The sequence below is a fragment of the Halictus rubicundus genome, chromosome 1 (assembly GCF_050948215.1).
Source record: "Halictus rubicundus isolate RS-2024b chromosome 1, iyHalRubi1_principal, whole genome shotgun sequence".
Lineage (NCBI taxonomy): Eukaryota > Metazoa > Arthropoda > Insecta > Hymenoptera > Halictidae > Halictus > Halictus rubicundus.
The window spans coordinates 31,072,254-31,092,542 of NC_135149.1; the positions used below are offsets into that span (position 1 = coordinate 31,072,254).

At 46.0% G+C, this 20,289-nt stretch overlaps 2 protein-coding genes across 3 annotated transcripts in view; one reads left to right on the top strand and one right to left on the bottom strand.

Annotated features, from left to right (window-relative positions):
• The window catches only part of Nipped-a (Transcription-associated protein Nipped-A), a 27,446-nt gene extending 13,821 nt beyond the window's left edge, over positions 1–13,625 (top strand). The window contains exons 5-11 of the mRNA XM_076799388.1: positions 29–7,798; positions 8,030–9,388; positions 9,919–10,093; positions 10,162–10,393; positions 10,506–11,148; positions 11,477–11,690; positions 12,383–13,625. Coding sequence (XP_076655503.1) covers positions 29–7,798; positions 8,030–9,388; positions 9,919–10,093; positions 10,162–10,393; positions 10,506–11,148; positions 11,477–11,690; positions 12,383–12,726 — 10,737 coding nt within the window. The 3' untranslated portion in view covers positions 12,727–13,625. The remainder of the gene's footprint in view (positions 1–28; positions 7,799–8,029; positions 9,389–9,918; positions 10,094–10,161; positions 10,394–10,505; positions 11,149–11,476; positions 11,691–12,382) is intronic.
• Positions 13,626–13,733: 108 nt separating this feature from the next.
• On the bottom strand, positions 13,734–18,281 carry Med24 (mediator complex subunit 24). 2 transcript variants are annotated; one of them, XM_076799425.1, is made up of 8 exons: positions 18,157–18,281; positions 17,705–17,856; positions 17,399–17,524; positions 16,992–17,328; positions 15,378–16,899; positions 14,821–15,111; positions 14,136–14,577; positions 13,734–13,977 (listed from the first exon to the last, which is right to left on the bottom strand). In XM_076799425.1, the coding sequence occupies exons 2-8, from the start codon at positions 17,831–17,833 to the stop codon at positions 13,831–13,833; spliced, it is 2,994 nt and encodes a 997-aa protein (XP_076655540.1). In that variant the 5' UTR covers positions 17,834–17,856; positions 18,157–18,281; the 3' UTR covers positions 13,734–13,830. The 2 variants fall into 2 exon arrangements, with proteins under 2 accessions (XP_076655540.1, XP_076655531.1); XM_076799416.1 differs by having other exon boundaries at positions 14,136–14,580.
• Positions 18,282–20,289: the final 2,008 nt, after the last annotated feature.

Sequence of the window (20,289 nt, forward strand, 5' to 3'; positions counted from 1 at the left end):
GTAAAAAGTCCAATCTCTTCTCTTCCAGTACAATCTCATTCCGAAGGCAGTCTTATCCCTGAAAGTGCTCCAGGAGCTACCGATCATAGTGGTGCTGATGAACCAGCTATACAAGCAAAACGTGCACCAGGACGTCTCAGACTTCATTCCCCTAGTGATAACAACCATAACTCTGCAGCCGAGTCCTCAGCACAGAGCGTCTCCAGGCTTCAACAAGGAAGTGTTCGTGGACTTCATGGGGGCTCAGATCAAGACCTTATCTTTCCTAGCGTACGTCATCAGAATCTACCAGGACGTAGTCTCTCAGCACAGTTCCATCTTGGTAAAAGGCATCCTGGGACTATTCACATTGTGTCCTATGGAAGTTGCACACCTACGGAAGGAATTAGTGATAGCTTCCAGACACATCCTAGCCACCGATCTTCGAAACAAGTTCATCCCGCACATGGAGTGCTTCTTCGACGAGGATATCTTCATAGGCAGAGGTTGGACTACCCACGAGTCCCTGAGACCTCTAGCATACTCGACCCTAGCAGACCTAGTTCATCACGTAAGGCTACTCTTACCTTTGAGCGACGTTTCCCGAGCAGTTCATTTGTACAGCAAGAACCTCCTAGACCAGAGTCTCCCAACTGCAGTGCAGATGGTCTCCTGCAAGCTGCTGATGAACTTAGTGGACACTGTGAGGCAGAGATCCGACGCTGAGAACAGCACACAGGGCAGGGAGCTCCTGATGAGGATCCTGCTGGTGTTCGTCTTGAAGTTCAAAACGATAGCAAAGATCTACATCCCGATCCTGAGGAACAAAGCTAAACAACTAACCCCTCCAGGCTTGGACATCAAAAGCGAAGATGTGAAACCGGTCATCCCTGATCTGAATGAAGACAAGGAGTCAGGGAAGTCCAAGTTCGGCTTCCCTTCTTCCCAGGCGATGAGCTTCAACGTGGCAGACTACAGGAACCTAGTCAAGAGCCTGGTGCACGGCGCAAAGGCCATAACTTCGAACTGCATCAACTCGAAGACGGGGGAAGTGACGCAGTCCAATCAGTTGCAGTCGAAGGAGACCCTAGTGTACATTAAGCTAGTGAAGTGGGCTCTCCCAGCGCTGGACATTTACACCATAGGCCCACCAACGATAGGAACCATCGCTCAGCCCGGAAGACCAGCTCAGTCTCAGACTATTCGCACGCGGGAAGAGAAGGAAGTCTTAGAGCTGTTCGGTAACGTGTTCACTCAGATGAACCCTCAGACTTTCCAAGAGATTTTTTCTACGTCGATCGACTACATGGTCGAGCGGATCTTCAAGAACTGCGCGTTGCAGATCATCGGCAGCGCGTTTCTGTCTAGCCCGACTATATCGTCGACCTTCGCGACTATCCTGGTGGAGTATCTACTGGAACGGATGGGAGACATGGGCTCAAACGTCGAAAGAAGCAATTTATACCTGAGATTGTTTAAACTGGTCTTTGGTAGCGTCTCTTTGTTCCCCGCTGAGAACGAGCACATGCTCAGGCCGCACCTGAATCAGATAGTCAATAGAGCGATAGAGCTCGCCATGTCCGCTAAAGAACCCTATAATTATTTCCTCCTGCTGCGAGCTCTGTTCAGGTCAATCGGTGGTGGATCCCACGATCTTCTTTACCAAGAGTTCCTGCCGTTGCTGCCTAACATGTTGGAAGGTTTAAATAGATTGCAGTCGGGTCTGCACAGGCAGCACATGAAGGACCTCTTCGTCGAATTGTGCCTTACGGTCCCAGTGAGGCTCAGCTCCCTCCTGCCTTACCTGCCGATGCTGATGGACCCTCTTGTCTCAGCGCTGAACGGCAGCTACTGTCTGGTCAGTCAAGGACTGCGGACTCTCGAGCTCTGCGTCGACAACCTTCAACCCGATTTTCTCTACGAGCACATACAGCCTGTCCGAGCGGACCTGATGCAGGCTCTTTGGAGAACCTTGCACAACCCAACGGACCAGGCTCACGTGGCCTTCCGGGTCCTGGGAAAGTTCGGCGGAGGGAACAGGAAGATGATGATCGAGCCCCAGAAGCTGGAGTACAACGATCGGGAGACAAACTCGCCTGCCATCGTTGTCTATTTTCAGGAGCCCACCAAGCCCATCGACTTCACAGTGGAGAAGGTGATAGAGACTGCGTTCAACGCCCTGAAGTCGAACAGCACCGACTCCTTCTACCGTAGACAGTGCTGGGAGGTTATAAGCTGTTATTTAGCAGCTTCCCTAAGATTGGACGACAACAACGCGATTTTATACAAGCTCTTCATGCACCCCAGCTTCAAGGAGAGCAAGATTCCCCATCAACAGGGTCCGCATTACAAATGTCCAGACGCCGTTGCCAGGAATGTCCAGCAAACAGCGCTGACAGGACTCTTCGTGGCGGCGGAGATCAAGGAATTGAGACACTCCGTGTTAGGCACTGTTGTGTCCATAGTCAGACACTATACTATGGTAGCGATCGCTCAGCAGGCTGGACCGTTCTGTCTGACTGGGAGGCAGGTTCGCATGCAGGGTCAGGATCCTTTGGTGTTGATCGACGCTTTGGCAGTGATCATGGGTCACGAGGAAAAGGAATTGTACAAGTCTGGCCACCTAGCTCTGGTCCTGATCTTGGAGACTGCTACCAATATCTTGGGCTCGAAGGAACGAGCTTGTCAATTACCTCTGATGGAGTACCTGGCAGAGAAGATGTGTTCATTATGTTACGAACGGGCCTGGTACGCTAAACTCGGTGGCTGCATAGCTATCAAGTTTCTCTTCGAAAGGATGGCGACCAAGTGGGTGCTGAACCACCTGTTCGTCTTCCTGAAGGCTCTGATGTTCGTAATGATGGATCTAACCGAGGAAGTGTCCAACGGAGCCATAGACATGGCCAAGGCTAACTTGGAGAAGATGCTGAGAGTCTGTGTGAACCCTGGAATCCAAGATGGGAATACCGAGCTGATAGAGGCCCAGAACAAGAGCCTCTACGACGTCACTCACGAACTGGTAAGGCAGGTGACATCCCCTCACACCTTGGTGAGGGAACAGGCTATGGCATCCTTGCGTCTGCTAGCTGAGATTCAGAATAAAACGGTGACTGAAGTGATGGAACCGCACAAAGAGGTCCTGGCAGACATGATCCCACCGAAGAAGCATTTGCTGAGACACCAGCCTGCTAACGCTCAGATTGGCTTGATGGATGGGAACACTTTCTGCACCACGCTGAATCCTCGTCTCTTCACGATCGATTTAACCGTGATGGAGCATAAAGTGTTCTTCCAAGAGCTGCTAGCTCTCAGTGAAGCAGAGGACGCGAATCTGAACAAGCTACCTTGCTATAAGAGCGTATCGAACCTAATCCCTCTTCGGAAGTCAGCGTTGAGGGCTCTGGCTGCCTGTCACTACATAGTTGCTTGCAGAGAGAAGATTTTCGGGGTCCTCTACAAGGCTCTGGAGAAACCGAACGCTGAACTGCAAGAAGCAGCTTTCGAGTGTATGCAGAAATTTATCGCTGGCTTCCAGATCGACATGGAGTCCGTTCACACCATCATGCGACCCATGCTGCTGACCCTAGGAGACCACAGAAACCTGAGCCTGAACTGTGTCAAGAGGCTCTCGTACCTGACTCAATTATTCCCCAGCACTTTCAGCATCACTCTCTGCGAGCAGCTGCTGCAGCACCTGAAGAAGCTCCTGGAGAACTTGATACAAGCTCACAAAGGCATATCAAAATCCGGCGAGAACGAGCAGAAGATAGCTACCATCATAGGCATCTTCCACGAGATCCCAGCAGCCACTCCCAAGTTCATCGACGTGCTCTGCAGGCTAGTTCTGCAAACCGAGAAGTCGTTGATGGTCGAAGTGTCCAGTCCGTTCCGCATTCCTCTGATGAAATTCTTGCTGCGCTACCCGACAGAGACCTTGAACCTGTTTTTACACGACAACAACATCAAGGACCAACAGTGGAGCAAGTATCTAGAATTCCTCGTCAAGCAAAAGGATGGCAAACCGTTCCGCGATGTTCTCCATAACAGCACTGCTAGGTTGATCACCATGCTGCTCGCTCACTCTCAGACCAACTCAAACCTGACCCACAACGAGAAGAGCGAGCTTCAGCATCAAGCAATTAAAATCATCGCGGTGCTGATCAAGTTCGACGAGCAGTGGCTGTCGACGCAAACTCAACTGGTCGGGGCCTTGAAGCAGATCTGGTGTAACGACGAGTACCAAGCTCTGCACAAGAAGGTCGAAAGCGTCGACTATTGTCATTGGAAGGAGCCGAAGCTGATAGTCAAGATCCTGCTGCACTATTTCCGCCACCATTCCAACGACATCGACCTGTTGTTCCAGCTGCTGAGGGCCACCTGCGACAGGTTCATTCCTGACTTCCAGTTCCTCAGGGACTTCCTGGAGCACACTGTGGCTCAGGAGTACACTGTCGAGTGGAAACGCAGCGCGTTCTTCCGGTTCGTAGACCACTTTCCCACGAACAATCTGTCCCAAGAGTTGAAGGCCAACGTTCTCCAACTGATTATCATTCCCTGCTTCGCCGTGAGCTTCGAGAGAGGAGAGGGAACAAAATTAGTTGGAGGAGCGCCAATGCCTTATCAGGACAACCCAGAGAACGTCGTGTCAGTCTTCATCAGCAAGATCATAGACCCTGACAATCCGTTCGGATCGGCCGACTGCGTTCGCATTTCTCTTCTCCAGTTTTCTTGTCTCTTGGTAGAGCAAGCTTCGCAACACATTCACGATGTCACTAACAAAAGACAGGGTAACAAGCTGAGAAGATTGATGACATTCGCGTGGCCGTGTCTCCTCGGCAAGAACTGCGTGGACCCGACGACCAGATACCACGGTCATTTGCTCCTCAGCCACATAATCGCTAAATTTGCCATCCACAAGAGGATTGTTCTTCAAGTTTTCCACAGCCTACTGAAAGCACATGCTCTGGACGCTAGAAACGTGGTCAGACAGGCTCTGGAAATCCTGACTCCTGCGATGCCGGTCAGAATGGAGGACGGTAACACGATGCTGACGCACTGGACGAAGAAAATCATTGTAGAAGAAGGCCATTCCATGCAGCAGCTGTTCCATATTCTTCAACTTGTGGTCAGACATTATAAAGTCTACTATCCCGTGAGGCATCACCTGGTCCAGCATATTGTCAACTCCGTTCAGAGGCTGGGATTTAGTCCGACGGCTACCATCGAGCACAGGAGGTTGGCCGTCGAGTTGGCAGAGGTGATTATCAAGTGGGAGCTGCACAGGATCAAGGACGAAGCCGAGAGCGCTGAATCCGGAAACAATAGAGGACTCCAAGGATCAATGAAGAGACCTATGAACGACGATCCCACTGGTACCAAGAGGATGACCACTCAGGCAACCGCTGGAAACGCCACTGTTCCTGTGATCCTGCCGAGGATAGAGCCAGGATCCACGAAACCCATTGAAAGAGCTCACGCTGATGCGATCCTCAATTTTCTGCTCCGTCTGGCTTGCCAGGTGAACGACGTCACCACGATTCATGGGAATCCTGGCGAACAGCTCTCCAGACGCTGCGTGGCGTTGCTGAAGATGGCCCTGAAGCCGGACGTCTGGCCCCAGTCCTGCGATTTGAAGTTGGCTTGGCTGGACAAGGTCCTTGCTAGCGTCGACAGTCCTCAGCCCATCTTTGGGAACATCTGCACAGCCCTGGAAGTTCTCACTTTCTTGCTGGGGGTGATGAAGAGGGAGCAGATACTCGCAAGCTTCAAATCCTTGCAGAGAGGCATCGGTGCTTGTATAGCGAGCAGCAATACGAAGGTTATCAGACTGGTCCATGGACTGTTGTCGAGGCTGATGACCATTTTCCCAGCAGAACCCACTTCTTCGACTGTCGCGTCCAAATACGAAGAGCTGGACACATTGTACACCACTGTCGGGAAATTCATAGTGGACGGGTTGGCGACTTATGAGAAGAACACTGCGGCTACTCCCAGTACGTTATTTGGTACCCTGATGATGCTGAAGGCAGCATGCACAAATAACCAGAGCTACATCGACAGACTGATCACTCCCTTCATGAGGGTTCTTCACAGGATGGCCAAGGACCATTTGCACTCGACCCAGGCCGAGGCTAATCCTGTTGGCAGCGAGTTATTGATCCTCAGTCTGGATCTAGTGAAGAACCGAGTGATGGTGATGGGCGTGGAGATGAGGAAGTCGTTCATAGGCTCGATTTTGGTTGGTCTGATCGAGAAGACGCAGGACATCAAGGTGATGAAGGCGATCACGAAGATGTTGGAGGAGTGGATGAAGAACAAGAACCCCATAGCTATGAACCAAGCGCCCAGCCTGCGCGAGAAGTCGATTCTCTTGGTGAAGATGATGCAGTACGTTGAGAAACGGTTCCCCGATGATCTCGAGTTGAACAGACAGTTCCTGGAACTGGTGAACTTCATCTACAGGGACGAAGCTTTGAAATCTTCTGAATTGACTTCGAAATTAGAGCCAGCCTTCTTGTCGGGCCTGCGGTGTATTCAGCCACAGATCAGGGCAAAGTTCTTCGAGGTGTTCGACGGCTCCATGAGGAGAAGACTTCACGACAGACTTTTGTATATTATTTGCAGTCAGAGCTGGGACGCGATAGGTCCCCATTACTGGATCAAACAGTGCATCGAGTTGCTGTTGGTCACTTCCAACTCGACCACACAGATTCAGATGTCCAATCAAGACACCTTGCTGCCTAGCGTGACGTCCGTGATAAACATGACCGACAGCGAGGAGCACAAGAACTTCATGATCTACAGTTCGATCAAAGAAGAGCCGCAGGACATTTCTGACGCGCCTGATGTCAAGGATGAAATACTGGACATGGACCTGGCTAACGTAGACTCTTCGACGGTTCCCGAAGAGATCACTGCTACGGGAAAGACGTCCTTGACGCAGCTGATAGCGAAGCAGGCCGAGTTCATCGAGCACGCTAAGAAGATCAGAACGGAGCAGCTTCTGTTAGCCGCTGCACAACTTTGTCACATGGACACCAATCTGGCGGAGAGAGTATGGTTGGACACTTTCCCAAGGATCTGGGGGATTTTAGATGAGCATCAGCATAACACTTTAATAGCCGAGGTGGTGCCCTTCATTTGCAGTGGCACACACGTCATCCAGAAGGACTGTCATCCAAGCGCGATTGCAACCTTCGTCGAAGCAATCGCTCACTGTAACCCGCCAGTACCCATGAGACCAGCTCTGATGAAGTATCTGGGCAGGTCCCATAATCTCTGGCACAGGATGACGCTCAGTTTGGAGCAGATGGCGTTTGACAACGGGAACAATCAGTTTAAGATCAAGAGGGAGTCGGACTGCTATGATTTCGAGCCTGACAACAGTCCTCATGCTGAGATCCTGGACTCTTTGTCAGACATGTACTCTTTGCTCTGCGAGGAGGACATGTGGTCAGGATTATGGCAGAAGCATGCGCATTATAAGGAGACCCTTCAAGCTACTGCACTCGAACAACAAGGATTCTTCGAGCAAGCTCAGGGAGCTTATGACGTAGCTATGACCAAGTTTAAACAGGATTATGTTTCCACGCCTGCTCCCTTTAAGATCCAGAGGGAAGCTATGCTCTGGGAGCATCACTGGATCAGATGCGCGAAGGAGTTAAATCAGTGGGATCTTCTGCTAGATTATGGCAGCAAGAAGGCCGAAAAGAACCCCTTTTTAATTTTAGAGAGCTCTTGGCGGATCCCTAACTGGACCATGATGAAGGAGGCTCTGGCGCAGGTGGAGCATAATTGCCCTAAGGAGATGACTTGGAAGGTAAAGAACAAGCCCTTCGTTATTTGTTGCTTTGGGATTTTGCATATTCATTGGTTCTTTTCATGTAAAAATAATCAAAATTGCACGAGTCACATCTTTTTATAGAGCATGTTTTGGGAAACATGGGTCTTCGTACAGGAGCAAACTGACGATCCATCGTCGTCCCTGAAGAGTTAGATTTGAACAGAAAATAGAACGGTTTTGAACCTTGCTGAACCTTGTTCTTTGCAGGTGAACCTGTACCGAGGTTTTCTGGCGATCTGCAACAGCGAGGATCAGCACCTGAACGCGGTGGAGCGATACGTGGAGCTTGCATCAGGTTTATGCATGCGAGAGTGGCGCAGGTTGCCTCACATCGTCAGCCACGTGCACCTGCCGTTGCTGCAGGCTGCGCAACAGATCATGGAGTTGCAAGAAGCAATGCAAATTCATCAGGGCCTGCTGCACGGCAGGAGCACGTCGCTGCACGATATGAAGGCTATCGTGAAGACCTGGAGGAACAGACTACCGGTGATAGCCGACGATCTCAGTCACTGGTCGGACATCTTCACCTGGAGACAGCATCACTATACTTTCATCTCGAGCCACTACGACTCCCAGCAAGACCAAACAACGAACCACTCGATGCTGGGCGTGCATGCGTCTGTTCAAGCCATCATCCATTTTGGAAAGATCGCAAGGAAGCACAATCTTTGCGGTGTCTGTTTAGATTCTCTGTCTAGGATCTACACGATACCCAGCGTTCCCATTGTGGACTGTTTCCAGAAAATCAGGCAGCAGGTGAAGTGTTACCTGCAGATGGCTTCCGTCAGTGGGAAGAATGAACTGCAGGAGGGTCTGGAGGTGATTGAGTCGACAAATCTGAGGTACTTCACCAAGGAGATGACCGCCGAGTTCTACGCCCTGAAGGGGATGCTGCTCTCGCAGATCGGAAGATCGGACGACGCTAATAAAGCGTTCTCCGCTGCTGTCCAACTTCATGACACCTTGGTCAAGGCTTGGGCTCTGTGGGGAGACTATCTGGAGCACATCTTCACCAGAGATGCTCGTCAGATTTCCATAGGAATATCGGCCATCACCTGTTTCCTCCACGCTTGTAGACATCAGAATGAATCCAAGTCCAGGAAGTACTTGGCCAAGGTTCTATGGCTGTTGACTTACGACGATGATAAATTCTCCTTGATGGAGGCTGTGGATAAGTATGCTGTCGGGGTTCCTCCTATTCAATGGCTACCTTGGATACCTCAACTTCTGATGTGCTTGGTGCGACACGAAGGCAACGTTATCCTGAATCTGCTCAGCCAAGTTGGAAGAGTATTCCCGCAGGCTGTGTATTTCTCGATTAGAACTCTGTATCTGACCTTGAAGATAGAGCAGAGGGAACGGTACAAGAGTGCGGAATTGGCAGCAGGGAAGAATCAGGAGGGTGTCGAGGGTCGTGGAGCAGGCGGGAACGTTCAGCAACAAGGAGTGCCTGAAACGGGACCTATTCGAGCGACGCCGCCCATGTGGAGGTGCTCGAAGATCATGCACATGCAGAGGGATATCCATCCGACCATTCTATCCAGCTTGGAGGGAATTGTGGATCAGGTTCATCTTAATTTCGTTTTATTTTAACCATGAGCTGGATCATTGTGAGACGACGAGAGATTTTCTTTATTTAGTAAACTAATTCTTCTGACGTGTCAAACCATTTCAACTCGTTGCATTCGATTTGAAGAAAACGATGCGATTTTTAAATGTGATCCAATACTTTTTGTACAACAGTACATTCAAGCAATTATTTTCAGAACCGTTCGAAGCCTTGAAAAATGATTTAATTAACAGAACAATCTACACTCGCCGAAATTTCTATAAAGTTATACCTATGTTTTGTAATGAATTCATATAATTATACCATTACCAATGAAAAATTTGTATTTGGTATGATCTCGGGATTACATAAAGAAAGCATACACACCGATTTCAAAACATAAGTATAACATTTATTGATAAAAGAAAACAAAAATATAATTTTACATTTTATAGAAATTTCGGCGAGTGTACTTAATTTGCCTAAGGATCCACAGTGTCTACTGATCAAAGAGTACAATGAAGATAATCTGATTTTGATGTTCCAGATGGTGTGGTTCCGAGAGACATGGTACGAGGAGGTCCTCAGACAGCTGAGACAGGGCCTGGCCAAGTGTTATGCGATAGCCTTCGAAAATCGGGGAGCCGTCAGCGAAGCGACCATAACTCCTCACACGCTGAACTTCGTGAAGAAACTGGTCTCGACGTTCGGCATAGGAATAGGTAAGCCCTCGATTGTTTCCTCCCCTGGCAGAGACGAGTTCTTACGGACTTCTTCCTGTAAACCGTAGAAAACATATCCCCATCTCAAAATGTGAACAACACATTTGGCTCAGCGGCTTCAGAATCGTTGGCGCGCAGGGCACAAGCCACCGTCCAGGATCCCGTTTTCCAGAAAATGAAAGGTCAATTCACTAGCGACTTCGACTTCACGGTGCCCGAAGCTAGGCTGCTGCACAATCTCATCAGCAAGCTGAAGAAGTGGATCAAGATCCTCGAGGGGAAGACCAAGCAGCTGCCCAAGTGAGTATCACGACGGTTCAAACAGTACCATACCTTGGAAAATCAAAAGAATAGCTAAACAGTTCAATCTCAACTTAAGGAACAGCATCTAAAATACTAATCCTTTGGCCAGGTCCTTCCTGATCGAAGAGAAATGCCGGTTCCTGAGCAACTTCAGCCTGAAGACAGCAGAGGTGGAGCTCCCGGGTGAATTCCTGCTGCCCAAACACTCCCACTATTACGTCAGGATAGCCAGGTTCATGCCCAGAGTCGAAGTGGTCCAGCGACACAACACAGCAGCCAGAAGATTGCGAATTAGAGGGCACAATGGTCGTCTCTACCCTTACCTGGTAGTGAACGACGCTGGATTAGGCGATGCCAGGCGAGAGGAACGTGTCCTGCAACTGTTGAGAATGCTAAATCATTATCTGGCAAAGCAGAAAGAGACATCCAGGAGGTTTTTACATTTTACCGTGCCGAGAGTCGTCGCGGTTTCTCCTCAGATGAGGCTCGTGGAAGATAATCCTGCCTCGGTCTCTCTCTTGGATATATACAAACAAGGCTGTGCGAAACTAGGAATAGAGCATGACGCTCCTATAGCTAGGTATTACGAGAGGTTGGCGGCTGTGCAGGCGAGAGGAGCGCAAGCCAGTCATCAGGTTCTCAGGGACATCTTGAAGGAGGTGCAGACGAGTATGGTTGCTAGGACGATGCTGAAGGACTGGGCTGTAAAGACTTTCCCTGGGGCCACCGACTACTGGACCTTCAGGAAAATGGTAATGATACAGAAGATAATGTTAGACAAAAAAAGACTTGAGTTGACTTTAAATGTTTCTCTGCTGTGTATAGTCTAAATGTTTTCTTCTAACTTGCATTAGTACCTGTTTATGCATTTATAGCAAAAATGGACCGGTCTAAAGCTATAAAGACGTAAAAAGAACTGAATGATGCTGCTATATTATTTCCGACTTGCTAAAATTATTAAAAGAGGAAACGCATATTTATATGCTGCTTTTTACAATTGTGCAGTTTTTATTTCGTATAAAGAACCGCAGTCTAATTATCAGTGTTACCATGTACCCAGTGTCTTCTTTTACCTTTCAGTTCACGTTGCAACTATCTCTGGCCTGCTTCGCGGAGTATGTGCTCCACCTGACGAGACTGAACCCTGATATGATGTACGTGCATCAAGATTCTGGCCTGATCAACATCGCCTACTTCAAGTTCGATGTTGACGACACGTCTGGCGAATTGGACGCTAACAGACCGGTTCCGTTCCGGCTTACACCGAACATTCTTGAATTCCTTACGAGTACAGGTTCGTCAAAGTCTTAAAAAGTGATCCTCAGATATTTAAAAAATGCCCAAAACCTTCAGTCTTAATTGAGTTCCACGTCTTCTAGAAATGGTAGACAGAATTACTTTTCTACATTGAAAAATGAACTCCTCCGCTGATATATTCAGTGCACCAAATTTAACTCTTTACGTACACTGATTCCTATTAAGAATCATGTGCATAGATTGCATTAAGGAGTGGCACCTTCAGTCTTAATTGAGTTACACGTCTTCTAGAAATGGTAAACAGAACTATTTTTCTACATTGAAAAATGAACTCCTCCGCTGATATATTCAGTGCACCAAATTTAACTCTTTACGTACCCTGATTCCCATCAGGAATCATGTACATAGATTGCACTAAGGAATGGCATAGAAAGAACTAAACACATTGCATGTGCCGCCAGCCCCAAATGGGGATATTTTTTCAATTGATGATAGCAATAAAAATTTGGTACTTAATGGATTAGTTAGGGCTTGAAAAATGCACGAATGTTGAAAGAGTACTCGGCATCACACGTCTTAATATTTCAATTTTCTTTTCATTAAATAAGTTACCGAGATTTTATGAAACTTTTGAGGTTCTCGAGTTGGCACTGAAATCGTTAATTGTATTTGTGCCAGTAACGGTACAAGAAGATGGCCGTGCATTGAAGTAAATTGATATTTTTGCAGGTGTTTCTGGACCGCTGACAGCAAGTGCAATTGCGACGGCGCGCTGTCTAGTGCAGCCGTCGTTCAAAGTGCATACAATTCTCCGTGCAATCCTACGCGACGAGGTGATCGCGGACCATAATAAGAAGCAAGAGGATGCCGAGAACGCGTCGCAAGCGCCGACAGACATGAAAGGCGAGCTTCTGATCACTATGGTGACCCGCGCTGTCACGGCGATCGTCTCCAGGCTGAACTCCCTGGCGAATTTCGACGGGACCGACAGCAAAGTCAGCACGCTGGTAGCTGCAGCGAACAGCCACGACAATCTGTGCAGGATGGACCCGTCTTGGCACCCGTGGCTGTAGAACGAGTTCTACGGAGGGCCTAAACGTGCTTCCATTAAAAACTATCGCTGGCAACGTCGATCAGCTTGAACGGTTCTCCACCTTCTGTGCAGAGTCTGTATCTTTACGTGCTTTCGGTTGGATTTCGCGAAAACCGTCCGAGTTCATCGATGCTCCCGGCTTCTGGATCTCTTCAGTCGTTCATTACCCCTTTTTCTCTTAATTGGCAAGGGGTGTTGTCCAGTCGACTCCATGATTTTTAAAAAAAATTGCACATACACGACGGAGCATGGAAAAGTATTCAACAAATATTTTTTTAATGGTAATTGATATCACTAGGGGTGAAAGCAATCCTCGAAGATAGGGTTGCGAATTGTATATGGTCGTTTATTCTGAAATTATTAACCCTGCATCAAAAGAATCTATGGAGAAAAGAAAATAGGTGTTTCTATTGAATTAATTTTCTAATTGAGATTTTATTCTTTTTATTGGACGTTTTTTAAACGATGTACATTTGTCCCAGGGTTAGTTCTAGACGGATTTATGATTTTTTAAAATTGTATTACGTATAAATAGAGATTGCAGAGCTGTTTTTACCCCTTTTAAAAAATACACGTGCCGAATATTTTTCTGTCTGTCCCCTTTAAAATCGTGGAGAGACAGTTGGACGATACTTCTTGCAAAAACGGCCGTGTTTCGTGTAAATATTACGTAGTGATGTAAGGCGTTATTTACAAGATACTTTTTCTTTTGTAACTTTGGCGAACGGAATGGTTTGCGACTTTCATTTATCACGTGTTTATAAATCGTGTAAAAATTCTCGCCACCCCCGAGAATGCTACGTGTATCATTTACTGTACATAATTTTAAATATAAGAGTTATTTATAGATCTGTTTATAAATCCGCAACACACACACACACACACGAGGAGAGGACGGAATAAAGTCTCCGAAACAATGATCCTTTTTTTAATTCCGTGATTTTATACTGGAAATGAGGTGTGGGCATTGGGTTTATCAAAACTCGGTTGTATTAAATTCGTATATTTTAAAATAATAATATGAATCGATGTCTCACTATCAATCATACGTAACGTTCGCTTCCGTAAAAACATGTGCTTGCCGTCATTTTGTCGGCTTCAAAGTGATATTTCTGAGCATACAAAGATCTCGTGCGGTTGCCTTGCGTCCGGCTGCAGTCTGGATATCGTAAAATCGTAACAGTATATCAGTCGTAAATAATTCGGGTAGTGCTTTTAGAAGACAGGGGACCTGAAAAGTCAAAGCAGAAGATATAGAGTCAGTCACGTAATTGCTAACGCAGACATTAAATTCGAATAACTTTTTTATTCGCAGAAAAACGGAAGTCGGTTGGTCCATTTATAAAGAAAGTTATTCTAATTTAATTGGTGAATTGGTTCTGAACTGACCAATGTTTGCGACATTCCTTGCAGCACGATGCGAGTCCTGTCTTTGCCGCATTGTACCATCAGACGAAGGAACTGTAGTATGAAATGAGTCTGCTGTGAAACCTCGCCGTCTCTGCCAGCGAGAAACGTGAAGATCGTGAACAGTCCATTCAAAGCAGTCAGCAAAGGATCCCTAAGCACCACAGATTTTTGACCATTCGTCGGCCCCTGTGCCTGAGGACTCTGCGATCCGAAAATCGGATTCGAATCCCCTGCTTCGTTCAATCGCAGGATTTTATTTGGTACGCCAAGAGCGTCCAGCTCCTCGGCGTCTAGATCTCTTCGCACGCGTTTCCTATTGTTCCCGCGATATGGATTCGAATTGTTATACTCTAGAGTAGAAAATATACAGTACACGCACAGCTTCGCTAAAACGGAGGACTGTGGCTCTACGAGTTCTTCGCTTCTGAAACAAATTTACAATCCAGTTAGCATTTGTTACGTACTTATCAAATACTTCAACACGTTGACCGGAAAATTACAATCCCCGAAAATTCAGCAAAATCAAAATAAACTGCCGCATAGTTTAGCAATCACTCCCGCATTCTGTGATAAAAATTGATGAGAAAAAAAAACAATGTCGCCCACATACTACCAACGTGAAAGTCAACGTGTTGAACAGAGTTTTGTAATTGTCAAGACTTACTGTAATGAGTTATATAAATACTGTGGAATGATATGGTTAATGAGATCTAATGTACAGTTCTCGATGTCGAGGTGAAAAATGGCGAACGCTAGGTCCACGGCTTGGTCGAGTTCCTGCTGGTAACGATACTTCAACACTTCCTTCACTATGTTCGAAACAAACCATAAAGAGCCACCAGTATTCAACAAGGACTCTAAGGACTGTGTCGCTTGAATATTTATCCATCCTCGTTGGTTGACGTTCCTCCACACTGTTTCCAGTTGCTCGAGTATTGGTTGTCTTGATATGATGCTGAAACAAAGTGCAGATTTGTAGCCTCGAACTTACAGAGAAATATATATTACCAATAAAAGTGCGGATCATGCAAAATAAAAATGTTCTGCATCCATTGTGAGAAGAAGGGAATAAATAGAAAGATATTTCTACCGTTAACAGTCGCGACACGTGGAAAATAATAGGACAATGATCTTAAATGTCTCCGATGATTGTCCTGTTATATATTGGAGCAGCTCATTGTCCTTATAAATGCATAAACTTCGCCGTCTAGTTATCAGTACCTGTGAGACATCGACAGGATCTTGTTCTTCGACTGCGTGGGCGGATGGACATCATACTGCATCTTCCTAATGATCTGGAACATCAGACTCGACCGCTCCTTTAGATTGTCCTGCAACTCGTCGCCGGGTAGCGGAGTCAAAAAGTGCTGCACCATGTTCATGGGCTTCAGAAGAGCATCCTGATGAGTGATGCTCATGTAAGCACACAGCCAAGCAGCTGCGCAGACTGGCAAACAGCAAGCCGTAGCCCTTAAACCGTCTAGAGCCCTTTTCACATCCCCAGCTCCGAGGACATCGCTCTCCCAGGCACAGAGAAGCTCTTTGACTGCGCCCATGGCTGACTGACAGGCGATGTGCCATTTTATATTGCTAGATTTGAAATCCGAGTCAGGAGAATTAATTTGCGCTAATAGAGCATCCACTCGCGTAGGATCGATGTTCTGCAACATCTTCTGTGGCGACTTTGGTTGGTTTCTCTCTGGCATGCACTCGCGCACCCATTGCTCGAAAAAAGAGTCTCCTCCGCCTTCTTCAAGGACTGCTTCGGAGCCATAAGTTTGTACGATGGAGCACAGCATGAGGAACGAGACGTCGAAGAGTATGGCTCTGGTAGCTGCGGTCTTTGGTGGGACAGGTTCGTTGATCTGCTTGCTGCACTCGTTGAACTTGATCAGTTTCGTCACGAAGGTCTTCAGTTTGCCTTCGACAGTCGCCACGGCCAACATTAGCTCGAAACTATTCCCAGTGAGCACCTGGTACAGCATGCTCAGCAACGCTTCGTGGATTTTCAAGTAATCCGCGTTCAAAGTCTTCAGAATCCCAGACAGCGTTGGCTCGGCTCTGACGATCACCTTCGGGATCGACGAGGTGGAGGTAGAGGACTCTAACTTCTGCAACGTGGCAGTCACACCTTCTCTTCTGCTACTCAACTGCTTAGCTTGCTTCTCCGTCACCAAGCTGACCTTCTGAAGAGCGTTCAAGAGACACTCGACGCTATTACAGGAGCAAGCAGTGTCCATAATGTCCAGCAGAGGAGTGAACTGCAGGAGAAGTTCGAAAGCGTCCAGGACGTCCTGAGAGTATTCCGATTTGTCGTCCCCGTTTGAGTGTGCGACGTGCAGCTCCTTTAAAATTAGGGGAACCTTCAGGAACGTGAATGCACCCCATTGGGATTCTTTGACCGTCGTTGTTACATTGTGCAGACACATCAGGCAAGCACGGATTATTTCGCAGTACAGTCTCGCGTTTGTGTAGTTCTTCAGTCTCTGGACCATCAGCAACTGGTTCACGAATACCGCTGTCTCCGTACTAGGGTTCAGCAACACTTGTACCGCGAATAACGGCTGAAGACAGTGCGTAACAGACTCCATTTGGGTCATTTCTGGGGACAGCGCTAAGCACTCCACTTCTAAATTGCACAGCTTCTTCAGCGAGTCCTCGATCGGCACCGAAGACTTCAAGCTGCTTGTCTTCAACAGGGCCTCGATCTCCTGACACTTTTTCACAACGTCTATGTACAAATCTGGAAGGAATTTCAGGGTTAGTGGGCTTCCGGTAGATAAAATGCGAGCTGTAAACTAGGCTACTCTTTGAAAATTTCATTTTTATGCTTACCTTTGTCATCGTATTTGGCTAAGTACATCATCGCGCAAAGAAAATCCGAACTAAGCATCTGTTTCAATATACTGGCAGGCTTGTCCATCAGTTCAGTGGGCTGCGGAGTCAATGGACTGTTCTGAGGCATTTTGGTTAATGTGTGGAGGTAACACTGTAGCAACCAGTGCATGATTGAGAGCACAGCAGCTGCCAGCAAATCCTCCTCTTGTTTGCCACGACACGTTATGCCTACTTGGATAGATTCTAGGAATTCTAGTAAACTTAGAATACAGTGGGGCTTGTGAAAGGCATCATATTTACTAATTCGTTGCAACACTGCAGCGTAGGAGACCAACTGGAAATATATTTACGCTGTTAGATGTTTCTGATAATGGGCTAATCATGATTTTGAAATTGATGCATACCTGAGAACTCAGAGAATGTTTCAAGTAAGACAATACTAACTGATTTGGACCCAGTCCTACTAATGCCTGTTGCAATATACAGTCTGCTAAATTATATACATCTCCGCTAACACCTCTTGGTAATATCTGCAAGAAGAGATGATTTTAGAATGCTTGTAATTAACACGCACTTCGGAGGAAATCTCTGTCAGGCCACGCGCTGCTTAGGTATTGTGGTATTTTATACTGTCGGTCACCGATGACTGACGCGGACCGAACAAAAACGTTAACGTGTTGAGGAGCGAGTTGGAATCGAAATAAACTTACCGTTTTAATATTAATACCCCATTGCAGATCACTCCAGCGCTCTCTCCATGCACGTAGCAAAAGAGCCTTCAAGCTGCTGGTTTTACTAGTAACTTTAGTCTCCATAGCTGACGCCAGAAGGTTACACATAATTTCTCCGCCGCAAGTTACGTCTGTAATATTATTAATCACCATAAACAAATAATGAACAATTCCAAATGAAGCGCAATACATGGAGCGATACACTGTACAATTATTAAACCACATGCTACATTTCTGCAAAGAAGCTACAGCCCACGATAAAAAATATACCTGTTTAAATGAATTGCTGTATAAGTTATTGCATAAAACAATATTTAATATAATGATATATAACCTTGTGGAAAATATAATATGTACAGTGATCTGTGTTAAAGTAGAAGCACAAAAATAAATTACAAAAATTCAATTGTCTCCGCGACTGTTCTGCCTACCTCATTTCATAAAATTTCTTTATTTAATAAATTACTATAACTGGCATATTTTCAATCGGTTGTCGGAGCGTAACCTAACCACAGCCGCCATGATCGCCGCGATGGCCATGGTGTAACTGTTGGGCTGTTAGGGTTGAAGCAACGCAGGCTGCGACGCCATTCGGCGGACATGAAAACGAATGATCGATACTGAAGCCTGCAGAGTTCCGTCCAGTTTTCAAAATGTCAAATTATCAAATGTTTGTCTAACAACAAACCAAGTCTGTTCCACCAAAATCCCCAGTTCCCCGTTCACAAAACCATAATAGATCATGTTCAAAAGAAAGAGCAACCCCTAACTCGACCATTTCGCCCTCAAAACCGTCCAAGCAACCAACGAACAAATAATAACAGCAATTTATCATGGTCATCTACGTCGTACAAGTGATACAATCCTCCTTCTAATTCGCGCAGATCAAATATCTAAAATCGAGCAGATATCTCAAGATTAAGCATTGCAATTCTAAAGGCAACGATTGTTTAAAAAGATGGGCGTCTGCGCGAGAAAAGCATCAACGTCTTCCTTCAGCATCATGAGCTTCATTGCATGGAGGGGATGGAGTTTCATGGTCCTCATAGGCCTGCTTGTTATGATTGGAATCTTCTATCACGAGTATATAAATGTACGTGAATAATTACTTTGGTAATGACAGCATTAGCTGGAGTCGTTATTTTTGATCCGTGATAATTATACTAGTTCGTATTTATCTTTCAATCTGTGTGACCATTTCTTATTTTTCTGCCCATTTGCCTGGAAATTTTACTGTATTTAAGTAATTTTCATATCTGATTCAATGGGCTGCATAAATTAAAAACTGTATTATCTTCATTTATTTTTTAATTCTAGAAATCATGTGATTAATGCTTTAATTTTATTGTCTGGGATTTTGAATAACTAGTATCCTCATTGTGCTATTTTTAAAGTAATTTTATTAGTTCAACGAGCATACAATTTTCATTTGTTTTTACTTGAAAAATTGGCCAATCGAAACGTTGGGAATTCGGGATCACCATTTCGATGAATCTGTTACAGAAATCCTGAACTCGATGACTGTAGTCTACCTGGCTCTTGACGCCAATGGGGGAGGAGAGGAAAGGACTGTGGTCAATGCATTTTACGATGGGGCCCCATAACCTTTCGTAATTCCCTCAATTGCTACTTTCCAGCGATGACGAGTGCACCGTGAAAGCATTGTATCTATTCTCGACTGAATAGGTTGCTGTTATACAAATCACTCATAAAATCCCCATACATATATTTAACGGTAGGATGCTCAAAGATTGTAGAACAATAAAGAAATAGCTCATGGAAGTCTGCGTCACTATTTCTGCCGTCGATAATGGACTAACAATTTCGGTACTGAATATCCATGACTCACTGATGTGTACCGAATGCGTCGCGACTTCGACCAGCCAGCCGGAATTGATTAATCTGACGCAACGTCCGAGACGCAAACATAACTGTTGCCTCACAATCGTTCGTAAATATTCCTCAAACAACAAAAAATAGTCTCCCACAATTTTTAGACAGGCAAACCGGGCCGAGAACGCTCTGAAATTGTTTTTACTTTCAAGACCAACTCACAAATTAATGACTTCATCTAAATTGCAGATTTTTATAGAAATTTTATGGATTGTCTTATAGGACTGTAAAAATAGGGAAATTTTTATTCATTAATGGGTAGATTGCCATTTTTGTAGATTGTTTGAGGGAACTGAAAATAATAGGAACATTTTATTTTATTTCATTCGATGATATCACTGTCCAACACCGAAATCGTTTTGCAATACCTGTTGGGTGATTCTTATACACTTTGTCATCCTAAAACCAAATCTGAAAGCAGAATTGCTCCATCACGCAACGTTTTCGAAAAATTTTGGTTTTTGTAAAGATGCCCGATTTTGATACAAAATGACGTGTTACGCAAAAACTAAACACGCGAGAAAGTTCAAATTTGAGTCAAGAGATAGAGGGGACTCTCCTCTACATATTCATATAGTCAATTATATTTTTATGTACTTCCTAATAGTTGTAAATTTGATTTTGTTGGACAGTGTATTTTGAGGAATTTAATAAATATGTACGCGATGTAA

Coding starts and splice junctions, on each gene's coding strand:
- Med24 (XM_076799416.1), bottom strand. CDS start 17,833: ATGTGTAACCTTCTGGCGTCAGCTATGGAGACTAAAGTTACTAGTAAA. Junction 14,581..14,820: donor TATTTATATAACTCATTACA/GTAAGTCTTGAC, acceptor AATTTGTTTCAG/AAGCGAAGAACTCGTAGAGC. Junction 13,978..14,135: donor AAGGAATGTCGCAAACATTG/GTCAGTTCAGAA, acceptor TTGACTTTTCAG/GTCCCCTGTCTTCTAAAAGC.